Consider the following 20,173-nt stretch of genomic DNA (forward strand, 5'->3'; position numbering starts at 1 on the left):
ACTGTTTGTTCTATTTTTGTAAAAAAAAAATAAACTCATTGGAATTTTTAGTAGGGATGGTATTGACCCTGTATGTTGCTTTGGGTGGTATGGACATTTTAACAATATTAATTCTTCCAATCCACGTGCACAGAATATCTTTCCATTTATTTCTATCTTCTTCAACTTCTTTTATCAATGTCTTGTAGTTTTCAACATATGGATCTTATACCTCCTTGGTTAAATTTATTCCTTGGTTATTTTATTCTTTTTGATACAATTGTAAGTAAGATTGTTTTCTTAATTTCTCTTTCTGGTAGCTCACCATTAGTGTATAGAAACACAGCAGACTTTCGTGTATTGATTTTGTATCCTGCAACTTTACTGAATTCACGTACTAGTTTTAAAAATTTTCTGATGGAGTCTTTAGAGTTTTCTATCCATAATATCATGCCATCTGCAAATAGTGACAGCTTTACTTCTTCCTTTCCAATTTGGGTTCCTTTTATTTCTTTTTCTTGCCTATTTGCTCTGGATAGGATTCTCAATATTATGTTGACTTAAAGTATCTGAAAGTGGGCATCCTTGTCTTGTTCCTGATATTAGCAGAAAAGTGTTAAGCTTTTCACCATTGAGTATGATGTTAGCTGTAGGTTTGTCATATATGGACTTCAGTATGTTTAGGTATTCCCCTATACCCACTTTGTTGAGAGTTTTTATCATAAATAGATGTTGAATTTTGTCAAATGCTTTTTCTGCATCTGTGCAGATGATCATATGATTTTCATCCTTCGTGTTGTTAATGTGGTGTATCACACTAACTGACTTCCAGATGCTGAACTGTCCTTCCATCCCTGGAATAAATCCCACTTGATCATGGTTTCTGATCCTTTTAATATATTGCTGAATTCAGTTTGCTAATATTTTGTTGAGAATTTTTGCATCTATGTTCATCAAGAATGCTGGCCTGTAATTTTCCTTTCTTGTAGCATCCTTGGCTGGTTTTGGTATCAGAATACTGCAGGCCTTGTAAATGAGTTTGGAAGAGTCCTGTCCTCTTCTGGGTTTTTTTTTTTTTTTTTTTTTTTTTTTTTTACGTTCCCAGAAAACTCCCTTCAAGTCTACTAGAAGTTTTGGCATTGATGTATTAAATTATTTGGTCCTTGAAATCAGGGTACATTTGGTCCTCTCCCAATTTTTTTAGCCGCAAAGCTTTTTTCTCTACCCTTCACTTGTTTTATAAGTGCTCCTAATAAGGATTACAGGTTTTGTGCTGAGATTGTGAACCTGAATTTATTGGACACAGTACCAGTGATGAATTCAGGTAAGGAAGCCCTCACTGGATGCCTGCTAGATACAGTGATGAATCCATTTACATGATCAAGTCACTTAGATGCTGCTTTAGTTTGCCTCTCTGACAAATAGTCATCCTTATGTGACCCACAAGTTTGACTAGACAGTTACTTGAGCTGTTTATTAAGTATTTACAGGATAAATAAAAATTTTGTGATAGCTTCTGATTGTTTTGCAATTTGTCTGTGTGTGTGTGTGCGTGTGTTTGTGTCCTGGTGAATAGTGAATGTTCAGCCAAATCTTATCAGTGAGTAAATTGGCCCTGAAAATTCAACTGAGTTCAATTCAGTATGTACTTTGGGAGGAGCATGAATACTTTCCAGCTACTGGGGTGCTGGTTAAAGTCCTGTAGCAGGAATTCACAGGGTGCCATTACAGCCAAAAAGTTGCTATCTAAATTTAACTCTTGGCATGAGCTTGTTGTGTAACGAAATCTAACTGGAAAAAAAAAATCCTTGTTGAAATTTCAACTACGTTTTTTAAAGGAATTTACATTGTAGACATTAAGATTGAAATGCATTTGAGTAAATTCAGAAAATTGGAATACAGTTATGTGTCCTTAATGATGGGGGTCATTGATAAATGTGTAATGAGCAAAATGAAAGCAAGAAACTTCACTTTTCAGTTTGTTTCTTTACCCACTTTCCATGCCAGGCTGACTTGAATCATTGCCTGTCCTGTCCTCACAGAGCCTGTAAACTAGACAGAAACGCTCTGACCTCCACCCACTTCCCTTTCATCTTTTGTTCTTCCAGAATAGGGTGGATGCGTAAACTTTGCTCTGATTGTGTGTTGTGGACTCCCTAAATAAAACAATTTTCCAAGGGCAGGTCATTGTTACCATACTGCATCTGTGGCTACTAAGTTTCAAATCTGCTTACAATCTTTGAGGCAGCTCCTATTTCTATAGCAGGTCCTCCTTGAGTCATTTTCCAGATTCTTCAGAAGCCACCCCCACGTGATTTCTCTTCCACAGGATGAACCTGCCATCCCAGCCAGCCCACGTCTGCTCACCATCCTACAAATACCTGGCACCTAATCTTCTTTTCTCATCCTCATTCTCACGCTGCCTCTTTCCAGGAATGCTCTCTGCTCCTCCACCCTCACCCAGGTCCTTCTCATTCTTTAAGGCCCAGCTCCACTTTCTCCTCGTCAAAAACTCCCTTGGCGACCTCAGGCCTGAGTGACACTCCCTTCTCAGAACTCTCATCGCATTTGTTGTTAATGTGACTGAATTTTGCTCTCAATTGTCTACATTGTTTGCTTTTATTTAATATTACGTTGTTCTTGTCTCCCCAACTCACTAGAGGTTTCTTGAGTACAGAAACAGTGTTTTAAAGCTCGTCTGACTTACCAGAAGCATGTGACACAAGTCTGTGCATATACTTCTTGTACACAATAAATGTTTGTTGATTAACTGATATCTTCCCACATGAGCATTTTTAAATTTTATTTTTATTTATTTTTTTGAGATATAATTGATTGACAGTCTTATATAAGTTTCAGGTGTACAACATAGTGATTCACAAGTTTTAAAGGTTATAGTCCATTTATAGTTATTATAAAATATTGGCTGCTTTCCCTGTGCTGTACAATAATACATCCTTGTAGCTTATTTATCTTACACACAGTAGTTTGTGTCTCTTAATCCCCTACCATGCCCCACCCTCCCTACTGGTAACCACTAGTTTGTTCTCTATATCTGTGAGTCTGTTTCTGTTTTGTTATATTCACTAGTTTGTTTTATTTTTTAGATTCAAGACATAAGTAATACCATACAGTATTTGTCTTTCTCTGTCTGACTTATTTCACTAAACATAATACCCTCTAAGTCCATGCAGGTTGTTGCAAATAGCAACATTTCATTCTTTTTTATGGCTGAGTAGTATTCCGTATGCATATATGCTACATATTCTTTATCCATTCGACTGTTGATGAACACATGGGTTGCTTCCATATCTTGGCTATTGTAAATAAGGCTGCTATGAACATTGAGGTACATGTATCTTTTTGAATCATTGTTTGCATTTTACTTGGACATATACCCAGGAGTGGAATTGCTGAACCATATAGTAACTATTTTTAGTTTTTTAAGAAACCTCCATACTGTTTTCCATAGTGGCTGCACCAATTTACATTCCCACCAATAATGCACAAGAATTCCCTTTTCTCCACATCCTTGCCAACATTTGTTATTCTACATGAACAGTTTAAAAGGCCTCATTTAATTGAATTTTAGGGAATGATAATAAATATTTGTTAAATTATAAAATGAATGATAGATAAGATTTTTTGTTTATTTTCGCCACCTGCTCCCAGCCCCATTCATTGCAAACTAATTGTATGATTCTCATGACAGGTATGTAATCTTGTTCACCTTTGTATCCCCAGCACCTAGATCAGGACCAAGGTCATATTAGATGCCCAATAAATATTTCTTGAATGAATCTTCAGCAAAACCACTATGCATATATTAAATGTAGTCAGTCTTGTGACTTATTTTGTATTTCTCTCATCTCAGATCTTGAACATTATAGGACTTGAATTGCCAAGTATGTTAAGTTCCCATTGTCTTCAAGTTTAGATCCACTTTTTTGGTGATCTTTTAATGGCACTGGGGTTTCTGTCCCATGGACATAAGCAAGCAGTTAACCAGTGTTGTTTAATAACAGCAGTGCTTCGAATCCAGGTTTTAGGCTGTTTTTATATTCAATTGGATGAGTTTAAAATATTTCAGTGGTGTTTATTAGCAAGTTATTGTAATTTCATATATTATTTTAAAAACTATACTATTTTATTTTTTTTAATTTTTAATATTTTTTATTGAGTTATAGTCATTTCACAATGTTGTGTCAAATTCCAGTGTAGAGCACAATTTTTCAGTTATACATGAACATATATATATTCATTGTCACATTTTTTTCTCTGTGAGCTACCATAAGATCTTGTATATATTTCCCTGTGCTATACAGTATAATCTTGTTTATCTATTCTACATTTTGAGATCCCAGGCAGGGGGTGGGAAGGGATAAAAACTATATTTTAAAAGAAAGATGAACTCCTCTGACAAAACCAGTCACATATGTTGCTAAAGCTATGCTTGAAAGAGATGCTGTAGCACCTGTTTTTTTTCTTTTTATGATCATATATATGAACTGAGGTGGGTCTTTAATTGCTTTATGAAAAGGAATAACTTGATTTACCTGCTTTTTGTAAAAGATGTATTGAATTTGTTACTCTGGGAATATTGTAGGAAAAGAGTCAATGAACCTTAAAAAAACTTAGTGAAAAAGTTCTGCTTGTAGGCAAAATATCCTTATTTTTACAGACTTTTTTTTTTTTTCCAAACAGAAACCTCAGTTTTCCATAGGATGCTTGTGAAATTCTGGTTTCCATCTGCAGTGCTGAGGACCTCTTATATGCCCTAAAGAAGGAGTATTGGTGGACCACTAAGCAAAACACGTGAGGGAAATAGAACTTGAAGCAAATTTGAAAGCTTGAGAGCTTTTAAACCTTGTCAGCCTGCCAATTCAAGCAGCGTGTGGCAGGTGTGTCATATATTCGTTGAGCCAAAATAAATGGCCACAAGGAGTTCCGAGGTAATACAGATGTAAGGAGAGCTTAAAATGGAAAGAAAGAAAACATTGTTTTCATTGTTTATTCAGGAGGTTGATAAATGCATTTAAAGAAATGCCTCTTCAGATATTGCTTTAGGTGCCAGATAGCATCTTTGTGATCTCCTGGACCAGGTGTTGCCAATGTTTCTATGTTATGCGCTGCCTTGTGAATGGAAGGCAAAAGAAAGGAGACGAGGGAAGTCGGGCAAAAGTAGGTGCTGACAGTGGTCTAGCAAGCTGTTCTGAAACAAAGTACTGTGTCCATTATCTCAGTAGAAAATATTTATTTCTTTTGTTTTACCATCAAGAAAATGTCCAGGAGAAAAAGTGTGCATCCTTAAAATAAACATATAATCTACTTTTTTAAAAGGAAGCACTTAATAATGAATCTAGTGTGTATGTAATTTTAAACTAAAAATGTTTTTATTTTTCCTTATGATATGTCTAATCTAGAATTCTTATAGATGAGCCTTAATTAAAAGTCAAAAATCGTTCTTTTATTTTCAAGGAAAAACAGGTATTTCGGGGATGTGTCTTGTTTCTTCCTGTGTCTCAAAGTGAAATCTCCACCCCCACTCCCAGTTCAGTTGCATCACACTGATGGTTGGGCAAAAAACATTCCAAAAATTAACCTGCTCTCCAAAGATATAATAGACAGAAATCATTTGGGTTTCCCATATTTTTACTCTAAATCCAAAATAAGATCTTGCTGCTATCAAATGAACAAGAATAGACCACTCCTTATGGAAACTGAATGCCTGGATTTGAACCATGGCTTGATCACCTAGTAGCTACATGAAGCTGTGGATGTTAAATTACTTAACCTTTCTCCACCTTGGTTTCCCCATCTATGAAATGGGAATAGTAGTACTCTCCTCAAGAGGAATCCAGCGAGCACTAAGACTTGGTGTGAGTAATTTCTGGGGTATTCATTTTAATGACTCGTTTCTATGCAATACTGTTTTTCAAATTTTTTTTATTGAAGTATAGTTGGTTTACAGTGTTGTGTTAATTTCTGGTGTACAGCATAGTGATTCAGTTATATATATATATATATATTCCTTTCCATATTCTTTTTCATTATAGGCTATTACAAGATACTGAATATAGTTCCCTGTGCTATACAATAGGTCTTTCCTGTTTATCTATTTTATATATAGTAGTGTGTATCTGTAAATCCCAAACTCCCAATTTATCCCTCCACTCCACTTTTCTCCTGGTAACCACGGGTTTGTTTTCTTTGTCTGTTAGTCTGTTTTGTAAATAAGTTCATATTTGTCATTTTTTAAGATCCCACAAATAAGTGATATCATGTGGCATTCTTCTTTCTCTGACTTAACTTCACTTAGAATGATCATCTCCAGGTCCATGCATGTTGCTGCAAATGGCATTATTTCATTCCTTTTTATGGCTGAGTAGTATTCCATTGTATAAATATACCACAGCTTCTTTATCCAATCATCTGTTGTTTATCCAGTCATCTGTTGATGGAAATTTAGGTTGATTCCATGTCTTGGCTGTTGTAAATAGTGCTGCTATGAACATTGGGGTGCATATATCTTTTAAAGTTAGAGTTCCCTCCAGATATAGGCCCAGGAGTAGGATTGCTGGATCATTTGGTAAGTCTATTTTCAGTCTTTTGATGAATCTCCATACTGTTTTCCATAACGGCTGCACCAAACTACATTCCCACCAACAGTGTAGGAGGGTTCCCTTTTCTCCCCACCCTCTCCAGCATCTATTGTTTGTGGACTTTTGAATGATGGCCATTCTCAATGGTGTGAGGTGATACCTCATTGTAGTTTTGGTTTGCATTTCTCTAATAGTTATATGCGATAGTGTTTTAAGTGTGTGTGTTTGAGTGTTCTTAAGTTATAGTGCTTAGTGTACCATTCATGGGCGAATTAGAGACCTGTGTTGAAATCAGAACACCTAGAGTCTGCTTCTGGCCCTTCATAAACTCTCATAATCATTTCACTTCACTGTGCCTTTGGTTTTTTCTCTATTTAAATAAGCATGGAAAGTTCCGTGATAGCAGGGAGCTTATCAGTCTTCTTCAACAGCTAGAACAGTGCTTGGCACATAGTAGATGCTGGATAAATGTTGGTGCAGCACGATGCAGGGATGTTATGAAAACGGCGGTGCAACAGGCATGAACATAATTTTGAGAAGGAATCATAAATACTACACAAAAATGATGGGCTTTCCTTATTTAAGATTACATTTCTCTGCCAGGATCTAAGCGTGAGATTTGGAGCCAGAGGACCTTGCCTTGAGTCGTGGTTCTACCACTTAAGGCTTTGTCACTTCAGATGAGTAATTTAACCTCTTTGAGCTTCACTTCCTTCATCAGTGTATTTGGGTTAACACTCATGGTTTAGAGTATTTTTCAGAGCACCAAAGAGCAATGGAATAAGAGCACTTGTGAACAGCAAATACCATACAAGTACAACTGTACTAAGAAATGGTAACTTATGTTCTACATTAGAGGACTATGAATCATGCAAAGTGACATTGAATTCTTATTACTCAAGTGTCAGGTTGTGAAGATAAAGCTGTATTGTCCCCCAAACAAAGTTGATGTTTAAAACACAGGGGAAAACCCTCCCTGGCTATTATGCAAAGATGAGCAGAGCTGCACAATAGAGTGCCTCTCCATTGTCACACCAGCTGTCTTTATTTGTTGCACCTAGCTTCTCCTGTGCCAGCTCCAAAAATCCTTCCAGTCTGAAGCAGGACACGTGCTGGCTAGAACTGTTTTGAGGAATTGGCCGGGGTCCCATCAGAGGTTACAGGCCAATTTAAAAAAAGAAGAAATTTCCTTCCCCCTGCCTTATATAAAATGCATGGTCAGAGTCCAATTCCTGTTTGCATTTTTCATTTGTAAAAATTTCAAATTCAAATTTATGATTTGTTTCTATACTTGATAGACTTCTGTAGCAAAATCTTCCTCCAGACCCTCAGTCACTATTTATGTTCTGAGAAAAAAATGTAATTATATATATTTTTTCTTTTTGGTTATTTTTCTTGCAAATGTGTTCAGGCAACCTATATGATTTAGTTAGAGGATTAAATTGGAATACGTCTTCAAATATAAACTTACAAATTCACAGAATGTACACTTTTAGAGTACTTTCCATAATACAAGTATGAAAACTAATTTACTCTTGAAATTCAACTTAGTAACATTATTTAGATAAATTTGTGTCTAAGAAGAATCTAAGAAACAAAGTTTAGGGTAGCCAATTCCATTACTTATGAGGCTTCTTTTTTCCTTGGTTGTCATGTCTCTTTAGACTTAAAGCAGTACTAGTTTTATGGATATATAACTCACGTACTATCCAATTCACCTATTTAAAGTGTACAAGGTAGTGGATATATTTTATTTTAATATATTTTTAAAATAGTGCAACCGATACCATGATCTAATTCCAGAATATTTTCGTCACCCCTGACAGAGACCTGTACACATTAAGCAATTACTCTACTTTGTCCCCTTCCTCAGGCCCTGACAACCACTAATTTGCTTTCTGACTCTATGTATTTGCCTATTCTGGATATTTATATTTTTTATTGAAGTATAGTTGATTTACTATATTGTATTAGTTCCTGGTGTACAGCATAGTGATTCAGTTATATATATATGCATACATATGTTCTTTTTCATTATAGATTATTACAAGATATTGAATATAGTTCCCTGTGCTATACTGTAGGACCTTGTTGTTTATCTATTTTATATATAGTAGTTTGTATCTGCTAATCCCAAACTCCTAATTTATCCCTCTCCCCCTTTCCCCTTTGGTAACCATAAGTTTGTTTTCTATGTCTGTGAGTCTCTTTCTGTTTTGTAAATGAGTTCATTTGTGTCATTTTTTAGATTCCATATATAGGTGATATCATATGATACTTGTCTTTGACTGACTTCACTTAGTATGGTCTCTCTAGGTCCATCTATGTTGCTACAAATGGCATTATTTCATTCTTTTTTATGGCTGAGTAGTATTCTATTATATATGTATATACACCACAACTTCTTTATATACTGGATCTTTAGTATAAATGGAACTATGCAATATGTGGCCATTGTGATTGGCTTCTTCGGCTTAACATGCTTTCAAGGTTCATTCATTGTTGTAGCATGTGTCAGTACTTTATTCCTTTTATGGCTGAATAATATTTCATTATGTAGATATATCACATTTTGAGTATCCACTCATCTGCCAATGGACACTGGGGTGGGTTTTCACCTCTTGGCTATTGTGAATAGTGCTGCTATGAGCATGAGTGTACAAATATGCTTTTGAGACTCTGCTTTGAATTCTTTTGAGTATATACATAGGCATGGAAGTGCTGGGTCATATGGTAACTGTTTAACATCTTGAGGAACTGTCAGCCTGTTTGCCACGGCAGCTGCGCTATTTTGCATTCCTACCAGCAATGTATGATGGTTCCAATTTCTCCCATTTTCCTCTCTTTTAATTATAGCTATCCTAATGGGTGTGAAGCGGTATCACATTGTGGTTTTCATTTGCATTCCCCCCATCTGGCTATTTTTTTAAGTACATTTTAAATATTTTTCCAGAGGTCATTGGCCTGACAACCTTAACCCTCTAGAACGTGGTCCTGCACGGAACATATTGCAAAAGGGTTTTCAAACCAACAACAGTGGTCACAGACCTTCTGCATGAAAGCCCTGAACTTTGCCCCCTGGCCCCTCATAGAGTGAGTAACTAGCTCTTATTCAACATTCATGTTTGGCTCTTCTGTTTCCCAGAAAGGAGCTGGACAGTCCACCATGGCAGATATCGTGACAGGAAGCGAAGTGACAATCAACAATCTGCCACTGAAAGAGGACAGCTAGAATACTTCCCAGGACATGCATGTATGACCCGAACCAGAGGCCAAATTATGTTCAGTATTTTTTAAGAAGGCAGAACTACATATAATACATTTTAGAAATATTTCTGTGAAGAATGACTCAGAGAAATACATGTTTGCTCTTGAATGCATACGCTTGCATGAATTTTCTATATACTTAATTTGCCAGTGGTACCTGAGAAATGATGTGATACTGCATTTCATCTTGAATTCAGGAAGTACAAACAGAAAACTCAGATTCTGTAAAAGTATTGAATAAATTGTTTAAACACATCAGTGAAATGTTTTCAAGAACTTTAATTCTGCTTTTTTTGAATTAGTTGATTTGTCTGATACTTCTGCTTTAGAAAAATCCCTGTTATTGTGGTATGGGTTCATGGCATAATGGCAGTAAATTAACACTTAATCTAGCTTCGCAGCTGAGTTCCTAGAAATTGTTGGTGGTTGACACTGTTGTAAACTGCAAACCCTCAAGCTGCACGGTATTTAATGCATGATTGTACAGTGCTTTCTTTCTCACTTATTGTATAGGCTGAAACATCCTTCTGAGTTGTTCCAATATCCCTTCATAAAGACTAAGAACAGAGCATGCTCGGAAAAAAAATCCAGCATCTTTTCGAAGGATTTCTCTCTTGATCTGAAGCACCTTTTATAGCCTCGCCCCTACCTCATTTGCAGTAGGTCTCCAGCTAGTTATGTCATGACTCTTTTATGTGATCATCAACAACTACATTTCAAATACACAGTTACCTCTTGGAGCAACTTAAATTTTCTTAGCAATTTCTGTTTTCTGGATTTGGAGAGCAGATAATCAAGCCTTCAATCAGGCCATAATAAAGCCAGTTTAATGACAGGTCTTTGGTAGCCTCTGAAACCTGGAGACACACAGGTGGATCATGACTGTGTAAGGGGCTGTCATGTCAGGTTCTGGCAGTGTCTGTGCAGTGGACCCTCAAATGAATTTCTGTCCCTGACCAATTAAAATGAAACAATCTTCTTTCTTTTTAGTTGGGTTGTTGCCCAAGTCTTGTATTTCAACAGTAAATCAAAGTGGTTGCTTCCTTTTATTTTGCACAGTTCTACACTGAGAGGTGCCCTTTTTAAATGACAATGGCTGACTGTATACTATGCTGAACTGTCAGTATCTAGATGCTTCTTGTTTTCGAGAGGATATGTTACTTCTTTTCTGCATCGAGAGTTTCCAATGGAAGCATTGTGTTATATTAGCTAATTTTATTTTATTTTTTTCTTGCAGGTTTCTGGAAAGTGCCTTTTCTGAAAGCTCTGCTGCTTGGATTCCACTTTCCAGCTGTCTCTTTATAAACCCCTCTTCCTACCACCACCACTGCCACCTCCCCACCCCTCTGCAAAAAAAAAAAAAAAACCCTGCTGTGCTTGTAGTTCATTCTCAGAAACTTGTTCATTCTTTTTTTTCTCTGATTCTCGATTTTCATAGTCAGTTTCCCTCCTCCCGATTTTGCAGCAAAAAAAAAAAAAATTACAGTTGTAACATCCTACCAATCTTAAACTTTAAAGCCAAGAAACAGGTAGAAAAACTTTTCTCCCCTTGATCTGAGACCATTTCACAAATTGAAGGGTGGCTGGCAACACAGGCTTTTTGGAGGCATAATTGAAAACATCAACTCGAGAGCACAGAATTCTTTTGAAATTCTGCCAGTTATTTGAAGTAACTTCGGCAGGGTAACAAAATAAAACACTCAATATCTTAACCTTTACGGTTGCCTTCTTAGGACTTGGTCTGCAATTTGATTTTTAGTTATTCCGATCCAATTTTTCTTTTAGGATTGGCTTTTTGTTTGACTAGAGCGAATTTGACTTAAATGAAGACCTAAGTGCTAACAAAGAAGCATTTCACCAAAGCAACCCGTTACTCTTCACATTTAGCTTGAGTTTATTTTTAATCTTTCAACCACAGCAGTAAATTGTTCTAGAGAGGGTGCACTTGAGTTTTAACTTTGCTTTCAATATGACGGCTGTCAATGTTGCCCTGGTTCGTGATACCAAGTGGCTGACTTTAGAAGTCTGTAGAGAATTTCAGAGAGGAACCTGTTCTCGGGCTGATGCAGATTGCAAGTTTGCCCATCCGCCAAGAGTTTGCCACGTGGAAAATGGTCGTGTGGTGGCTTGTTTTGATTCTTTAAAGGTGAGTCTCATCTAGATGCACACAAGTTTGAATTTAAACTTGTTGATTTCTATACTATATGTTGTGCTTTGAGATTAGTAAAGTTAATAATAGCATGAAAGTGGTCCATTTGGTTTGTTTGTTTTTTAAGGCAGGGTTTAGACTTTGTGTTTGTAGAACTAAGCCAGACTAAAGCTCTCCTATCAGAGGCCACTGATCAAGATAAATAGACTTTAAGAAAAAAAATCAAGAATTTTTGTAGGAGTGAGTGTAGCCTTGCTGTACTTTACTTCTGTGGGTATGATTTAGATTTTTAAAACAGAGATCATAAACCTCATATAACTTGGAGAAGCCCTTTCCTGAAATACAGCTTATTATCTATGTTATCAAAGTATACTTGGCGGGGACCAGTCACAGGATAAAGAAAGTCAGACTGAGAGCATATAAAGTAAAAAAATCTCACCATCCAGGAGGAAAATGATGGCATTTAAAGTTTTCTTAGTCAAAGTATATTTTGAACCTTTAACTTAAACATAGCACTACAACGTGAGGTTCACTTAATTTTCTTCCTGAACAGCTGATAACCAATTTCAGATTTGTGAGCACATTTTACAAGGAAAATTCTATGGCCAAGGTCATCAAACCCGAATATTAGGTACTAGACTATAAACAAAATATGAGGGCAGATGAGATATTATGTAGAGAACATACATGATTGCAGAACAAAAAAATGCACTGATTTTCATGTTTTATTCATGCTTATCCTTAAATTAAGGGTAAACGTACAGATTAAAGCATAGCAGTGAAAATGGTTATAGGTTCCTAGTTTAATTAATAAGGTTTGCTATGATGCATTTGAGATTTTTTTTTCAAAATATGTTGAAATGAATTAAGCTTAATAAGAACCTTTCCAATTTCTTCATATTGTGTCTTCATCATGACCAAGTTTACCTCATTAACGTTTTAATTTATGGCTGCATTGACTAATAGAGATGTTTTCCTTCATATGAACATTTTTTCAGAAAACATTTTATCGTGATATCCCATTTAAGTAGTTACTTCTGCTTATTTTGTGGCTACTAGTTTTCTTTGCAGACCATTTCAGTTCAAGAATGGGAACTAGTTATACAGATAATGGCAATTCTTAACATTGAAAATGTCTGAATTGTTCTTATTTGTAGCAGATATTAAGACTAAAGGACTTGCTCTGTTTTCCTCACTTCATTATCATTCAAGTTTCATCTGCAATTATTTTATGTATTATTTAAATCTTTTGTGTATTATTTAAATCAAAGATTGGGCAGTGCCTTGAATGAAAAAGAGCACTGGACTAGTTGGGGGGAAAAAAAGATGTCTTTTATCCAGTACATATAGAGTGTCTGACTCTGCACTAGGCACTGTACAGATGTTGTTTCAAGAATCCCAGCCCCAGTACTGGGATACTTAGCTACTTAATCTGACAAAGTTTGAGTTACTTCATCTCTAACATGAGTAATTCTTCTCTACCTAACTTCCACAATTATTGTGGAGATTCCAGTGAGATAACATAAATGGAAAACCATGTATGACTATAAAAGTGAATTCAATGAAAAGTTATCTTCTTACTGTTAACTAAGATGCTGTTTTAGGAGTTCTTCAAAACAGGTCTATTTAGAGTTTATTATTTAAAACTATAAATTTATCTTACAAATGGACACGTCCAAATTCAGTTGCCATAAGTGTGATATTAGTTCTTCAAGCTAAATATCACTGTTTTATGGTTTATTCTTAGATATAGAGTTCCTTGCAGGCTTTGCAAATTCTGTCTTTCCAGGCATCTAGTGGAAAGAGAAGTGTGCTCTTACTAGTCATTTATATACTTCAGATCAATTTTCCCATTTAAAGGCAAAAGAACGCCATAATGGAAACATTTTGAAGAAAAGTAAAGTGGAAAGTGATTGTTAACAAAATGCATACTGCACTGCCACTTTAAAGCTTGGGAAATGTCTAATTCAGAGACTACATAGATAATGGACAATGAATATTAATAAGCCACTTAATTATTTAAATACAGTGTCTACTCACTGCATCCAATGTTTTTAAAATAATTTTTGAATTATGTTAAAATCTTGATGACCAGTCACACAGGATAAAGATGATTTACATCATCTTTACACTCTCAAATTTTAATGAAAATCTTAATATTTTAAACATACAGTGCCGTTCCAACAATTAATTAATTCGCCATTTAGATAGCACATGCATCACCGTTTCACATCTGTGCAAAAATTTTTGTAGTTCTCGTATTATTCCTTATCCATGATATGCATGAAAACTTTACCAAGTTGACAATAACTGACCTACGTGGGTTGTACTACTATCATTTCAAAAACACACAAATAACATACTTCAACAGTTATTGCACTTCCTACCCTCTTTGAGTTTGTATGACTGAAACACTTTGGAAATGTATCTATGTACAATTTCTTCTTCCATGAGTGGTTAAATAACTGAAGCAATCACTCGATGAGTTTTGGGCTGCTGCTTTTGTTTTGTTTTTTGGTTTTTGTTTGTTTAAGGATTCCATTAGCACTAGGTACTCCACCAGATGATGCTGGTTCTTTGCCTTCATAATAGGCACAGTAGTTAACAATATCCTATGCTCACCTCATAATGAGGGAATGTTATGAAAATAAGGAGGGCAAGCTTGATAGCTAATTGTACATTGTGCTGAACTGCTGTGCCCATCACTCCATCAATGTTGAGTGTTCAGTGATGAAGCTTGCACCATCTTCAGATAGAGATGTAGACAGCATAGCCCGTGGATTAATTTCCAGCTCCATATAAGAGTCTCATGTCATGTTGATTTGCAGCTGTTTTTGACTCAATTGCCTAGTCTACTTGGCACAATTTATTTCAAAATTTCTCTCCAAGGTATTGCTTAACCCATTCTGTGCCAGCTTCTTGATATTACAATTTGCCATTGATCTAGGTTGGTATTTTTAGTGAATGTCCCTTGACTTTAACAGAAGATCATCACTAAGAATACCAGCCTAGAATTTGTGATTGTTTTCATAGCCAATATTCTTATCTTCATGGATTCTGCATCAATAGTGTCCCGGAGTCTTGAACTTTCCACTCCGTACTTGAAGCTATGTGATACCTGCCACTGTTATCCGGGAAGGATATAAATGCTGTCATTATTTAATTATGGCAGAGCAACACCCATCACACCTGCCCACCTCACTCACCACGTTGAGTGGTTTTGTAACAAAAATTTCCCAGCAAAAGTCTTAGCAGCAGGCGTAGTGAGGAGACAGCCATGTCAACCCATGTACATTCCTAAAAGATAGGAACTTAGTGAGGAAAATAATAATATTTTGGAAAGTGAAACCTGTTGTATTGGTATATGGATGGGCACCTACCCTTGTAGATCAATTTGTCCTGAGTTACCAGTATATTCTCTGCTAGTATCACTAGTCACAGCAGTTTTCACTAATTTAAAACTTGATTACTTTTGACGGAATATTTACCTCATCCCTGTTTGCCAGGGGAAATTTTACCAGGAGCAGAAGACGCCTGGCAACATAATCCCCAGGGTCACTGGACTGTGCAAGAATCAGCTTGATCAGAGAGGTCTGCCCGCACTCTAAAGATGGTTAGACAGCACCTGTCATCCTGAGACTCAAGGGAAATAACATTTTAACCAAGTATCTCTGTCTTCTATTACTGACCTTAAAAACGAAGTGTCTCTGACCAAAGTCAATGCTATTTTGGACATTTCAAAAATCTTGTTTGAAAGAAACATGGAATTAGAATTAGTACCCAATCAAATACATATTGATAGCTCAACCTCACTTTTTAAATTTATTTTGAAATAATTTTAGGCTTACAGAATAGTTGCAAAAATGTTACAAGAGGTTCTTGCATACCCTTCATCCAGCTTCCTGTAATGTCAACAACTTACATACCATACATAGCACAGTTATCAAGACCAGAAAATTAACTCTAGTTCAATACAATCAAGTAAACTAGAGACTTTATTTGAAGTTCTCCAGTTTCCCCCCTAATGTCCTTTCTCTGCTCCAGGATCCAATCCGGAATCCCACATTGTATTTACTTATCATGTTTCTTTAGTCTCCTCTAATCTGTGACATTTACTCAGTCTTTCCTTATCTTTCATGACCTTGACACTTTGGATGAGCACTGGTCAGTTATTTTGTAGAATGCCTCGCAATTTCGGTTTGTTGAATGCATTCTCATGATTTGATTGAGGTCATGGGTTTTTGGCAAGAAGACCATAGAAATGATGTGCACCATCTTTGAGGGTACTTGGTGCTGATGTATCTTAGCGCCTATGTTACCCTTAATCACTTAAGATGGTGTCTGCTGGGTTTCTTTTCTGTAAAGTGATCCATTTTCCCTTTGTGAAAATTGACAAAGATCTTAATTTATTCAACATCTCCTCAACATGCCATTGACTGTAAGGGTATCCCGATATCCAAGCTGTCAAAATGCGGGGAAGTGTTCATCTTAGAAGTGATGGTAATGCACTTCTCTACTTATGGTCAATCAAGAAAGATAGCGAGGAGAAAATGGACCAAGAGCATGGCAGAGAAAGTAGCAGCAACAGGCCACCAGAAAGACAGAAAACTAGAGCATGGGGAGCCCAGGAAGTTCTGTGATGTGCCTGTCCTTGTCACCTGCTCCTGGGTGGTGGCCCTTGTGCTGGAATCAGCGCCCCTGGCTGTCTCTAACTTCTCCTACATCAGAAAACAGATTTTCTACCTTTGTTTTCACACTAAATAACATTTCCCCCTGATTTAAAAAGTATTCATCTTTATGAAGGGAAAAGAAAATATAAAAGAAAATTTTTAAATCATACACAAGAAGATAAGAATAAAAATAAAATGTAAAAAATGTAAATAAAGTATAATAAAATATCATCTCCACTATCCAGTACCACTGGTAACATTTCTATGTATTTCTTTTCATACTTTCTTGCTATTATATAATTGTATGTATGCTGCATAAACCTTGCCTTACCTCTTGCCTCGTCATACACCTCCCTCCCTCCCTCGCTCCACCTTGCTGATCCTCGAAAGCCAACCTCTCCCTGCCTTTATTCTTCCTGTCAGCTTCAGACTTTTCCCAGGGTATCAAAAAAAAAATCTAGATACTGCCTGACCTCCTCCTATTCATAGACTTCTAAAAATATACCAGTTATCGGGGCTATTTTTTCTGATCAGAAAAATCCAAACATACCCTTTCTAGAAAACTGTAGAAAAATATACAAAGATTTTTACAAAACCAAACCTGTAATTCCATTACCCAGTAAAACTCTTCACATGTTGGTGTATCTCCTTTGAAATTTCTTTTAATGACAACTATTTCTTAAAAAAAAAAGGTATCATTTGTTCCATGGAATTCCAAAGGCTTTTATAACTTGTGAAGGAATAGCATTTTAGAAATATATTTAATTTAAAAGATACTATTTTTCAAATAATATGCAGGCATCAGAAATTGTTTCTGAGAACGATGGAATAATAAACTCTACCTTCTGTTGACTACTGTATTCCAGAAACTTTTCACAAGCCTTATCTATTCCTTACAACAACCCTATGTAGGCTTTACCATCAGATGGGCCAGGTTTCATCAGCTGTGTGGTCTTGGATAAGTACCCACCCTCTCTGTTCCTAAGTTCCACCCTCCCTGTGAAAACAAGAATCCTTCTAGCACCCACCTCATGAGCTACTGAACATTCAAATGGGATGATCCGAGTGAGGCGCTTTGAACAGGGCCCGGCTCACCATAAGCACTGAGACATGACTTTTTACCAAGTCAATTCCAGGTCCCCTGAAAATTTAAACATGAAAAATAAAATCAAGCCATGACAGTACTAGAAGAAAATGCAAGGGAACACTTTGATAATCCCGGGGTGAAGAAGACCTAAGCATGCTATCAGAGGCAGAGACAATGAAAGCAAAGGATTATGAGAACTGACCACACAATAAAAATCATTTCTGAATGGCAGAAAACACCCAAAAGTTAGAAGACAAGCAACAATTGAGGGGGGGAATGTAACAAATTTGACAGGCAAAAGGCTCTTTAATACACAACGAGCTTCGTAACTTAAAAAATACAAACACTTAAAGGTATTTTCCTAGAAAAACAGGCAAAAGATATAAACAGCAAAGCAAGACAGTCAGATGTGGCCAGTTTATCTGTGGGGACATTTTGATAAGCCTGTGGACTCAGCTGCTCTAATGCAGCCGCGGTTCCCCGGCTTCCCCGGCCCACCCCGACACAGAGCCCAGGATGCTCTCCCCGCCTCGCTCCCCTCCCTCTCCCTCGCCTCCAGTCCAGAGGGCTTTCACGTTCTACTGTAGTCCTTTCTGCGTTGTTCAGTTTCTTTTACAGAAGTGTTCATTCTAATCAGCAAAGAAAGAAAGAAACCAAAATCATCTATAAAATTTATAAAAGAAATGTTATGATATTAGATACATTTGCATACTTCAATCCTGAAAGAAAAATTAAGAATTTAGTTGAGCATTTTTCCTCTACAGTCTGGAGCTGAGATGAAAGAATCTTACAGTGTTCCCAAAAACCTTCCTTCTCTATATCTGTCTCTATCTATTTATCTATCTACACACACACACATATATATATACATACACACACACACACACACCCCTATGTACGTATAGGTGTCTGTATCTAGATCATGGCCATTCATTCATTCACTGATAGGCCCCTATGGAGCACCCATCGTGTGCCAGGCACCGTGCTACTAGAGACAGCAGTGAGCTAGAGACAGTCCAGGCCCCCACGGAGCACACAGTCTGGATGGGGGAGGGGCAGGCAAAAAGGAAGACATTCAGGTTGATGACATATTGTCAAATGTGAAGAAGAATGAAGCAGGAAAAGGAGAGAGAATGGCAGCAGTTGCTGCTTCAGATTAAAGGGTCAGGAAGGCCTCCTTCATGAGGTGATACTTGAGAGAAGCATTAAAGAGGAGAGGGAGTGAGCCGGAGGGATCTCTGAGAACATTCCAGGCAAAGAGAGCAGCAACAGCAAAGGCAGGGTGGCTGGAGCAGAGGGATGACGGGGGACAGCAGCTGGAGATGAGGTCAGAAAGGTAGCGGGGGTGGGGGAGATCAGGTAGGGCTGGATATATTATGATAAAGACTCAGAGAGAGAGTTTCTGTCTGGTGAGTCCTTCTGGCAAGTCACCAAACAAGCTTTCCACACATTTTTTTCATAAATCATTTACTTGATGATTTTTTTTAGCTTTTTACTTTTTGTTCCTTTTTAATGAGGGGGCTGTTTTATTCTTTTAAAATTTAATTTTTGAATAAATAATATATTTTAATAATTCAAAAAATTTTTAAAAGCTAAATCATCATCAATTGGTGAATAAACAAAATGTGGTTTAAAACATACAATGGAATATTCCTCAGTTTTAAAAAGGAACAAAGTATTAATATATGCTACAGTGTGGAGGACCCTTGAAAACATTATGCTAAGTGAAAAAAGCCAGTTGAGTAAGACTACATATTCTATGATTCCATTTATATGAAGTACCCAAAAGCAGCAAATCCATAGAGACAGATAGTAGGTTAATGGTTGTCAGAGGGTTTGGGGGAGAGGAGAGGATGGCTGAGGGGGTAGTGGGAAGTGACTGCTACTGGGTGCAGGGTTTCTTTTTGAGTCCTTGAAAATTTTCAGGAATTACACATTAGTAGCAACTTTGTGCATATACTAAAAAACACCAGTATGTATACTTTAAAAGGGTGAACTTTATGGTATATGAATATCTCAAAAGAAAGGTAAAAATATATATATAAAAGGATATGCAGTGAAGTTTCCCTCTTGTCTCTTTTCTCCAGTTAGCCAGTTGACCTCCCAAGTAATATGTTTAGTTTTCTCTCTCTCGTAAATATTTTATGTATATACAAGTAAATATATACATACTTGTTCTCCCTTTTTTTGTAGCTACAAATAGTAGCATACTGTTCTCCTTCCCTTTTTTTGTTGCTATAAATATTAAAAGTAAATGGATGGGAAAAGATATACCATGCTGATATTAATCAAAAGAAACCCAGAGGTGCTATATTTATGTTAAAGATAACCAGAATTATACACAAATACTGAGCTCCAGTTACTAAATCCCTTATTCACAGGCAGACCTAAGTACTTTACATGGATACTTGGGTTGAAC

The 20,173-nt window shown here is 36.6% G+C and overlaps 1 protein-coding gene and 1 long non-coding RNA gene across 12 annotated transcripts in view; one reads left to right on the forward strand and one right to left on the reverse strand.

Annotated features, from left to right (window-relative positions):
- Window positions 1-20,173, forward strand: part of MBNL3 (muscleblind like splicing regulator 3) — a 120,168-nt gene that overhangs the window by 36,458 nt on the left and 63,537 nt on the right. For 5 of the 9 annotated variants that reach the window (XR_010379311.1, XM_064482674.1, XM_064482676.1 and 2 more), the window contains exons 2-3: window positions 9,727-9,834; window positions 11,086-11,994. The exons of 1 other annotated variant lie outside the window; for it this stretch is intronic. Coding sequence is in view for 7 of the 8 variants with exons in the window: in XM_064482674.1 (XP_064338744.1) it covers window positions 11,818-11,994 (177 nt within the window). In the remaining variant the exon portion in view is untranslated. Of the gene's footprint in view, window positions 1-4,683; window positions 4,932-9,166; window positions 9,835-11,085; window positions 11,995-20,173 lie in introns of those variants that run through there. 3 more of the 9 variants (XM_064482671.1, XM_064482673.1, XM_031445468.2) reach the window with 3 other exon arrangements.
- Window positions 15,793-20,173, reverse strand: part of LOC116150734 (uncharacterized) — a 157,420-nt gene continuing 153,039 nt past the window's right edge. For 2 of the 3 annotated variants that reach the window (XR_010379313.1, XR_010379312.1), the window contains exon 5: window positions 15,793-18,383. This is a non-coding gene — a long non-coding RNA (uncharacterized LOC116150734). The remainder of the gene's footprint in view (window positions 18,384-20,173) is intronic. The other variant, XR_010379314.1, reaches the window with a different exon arrangement.

Source organism: Camelus dromedarius, chromosome X, assembly GCF_036321535.1.
Source record: "Camelus dromedarius isolate mCamDro1 chromosome X, mCamDro1.pat, whole genome shotgun sequence".
Lineage (NCBI taxonomy): Eukaryota > Metazoa > Chordata > Mammalia > Artiodactyla > Camelidae > Camelus > Camelus dromedarius.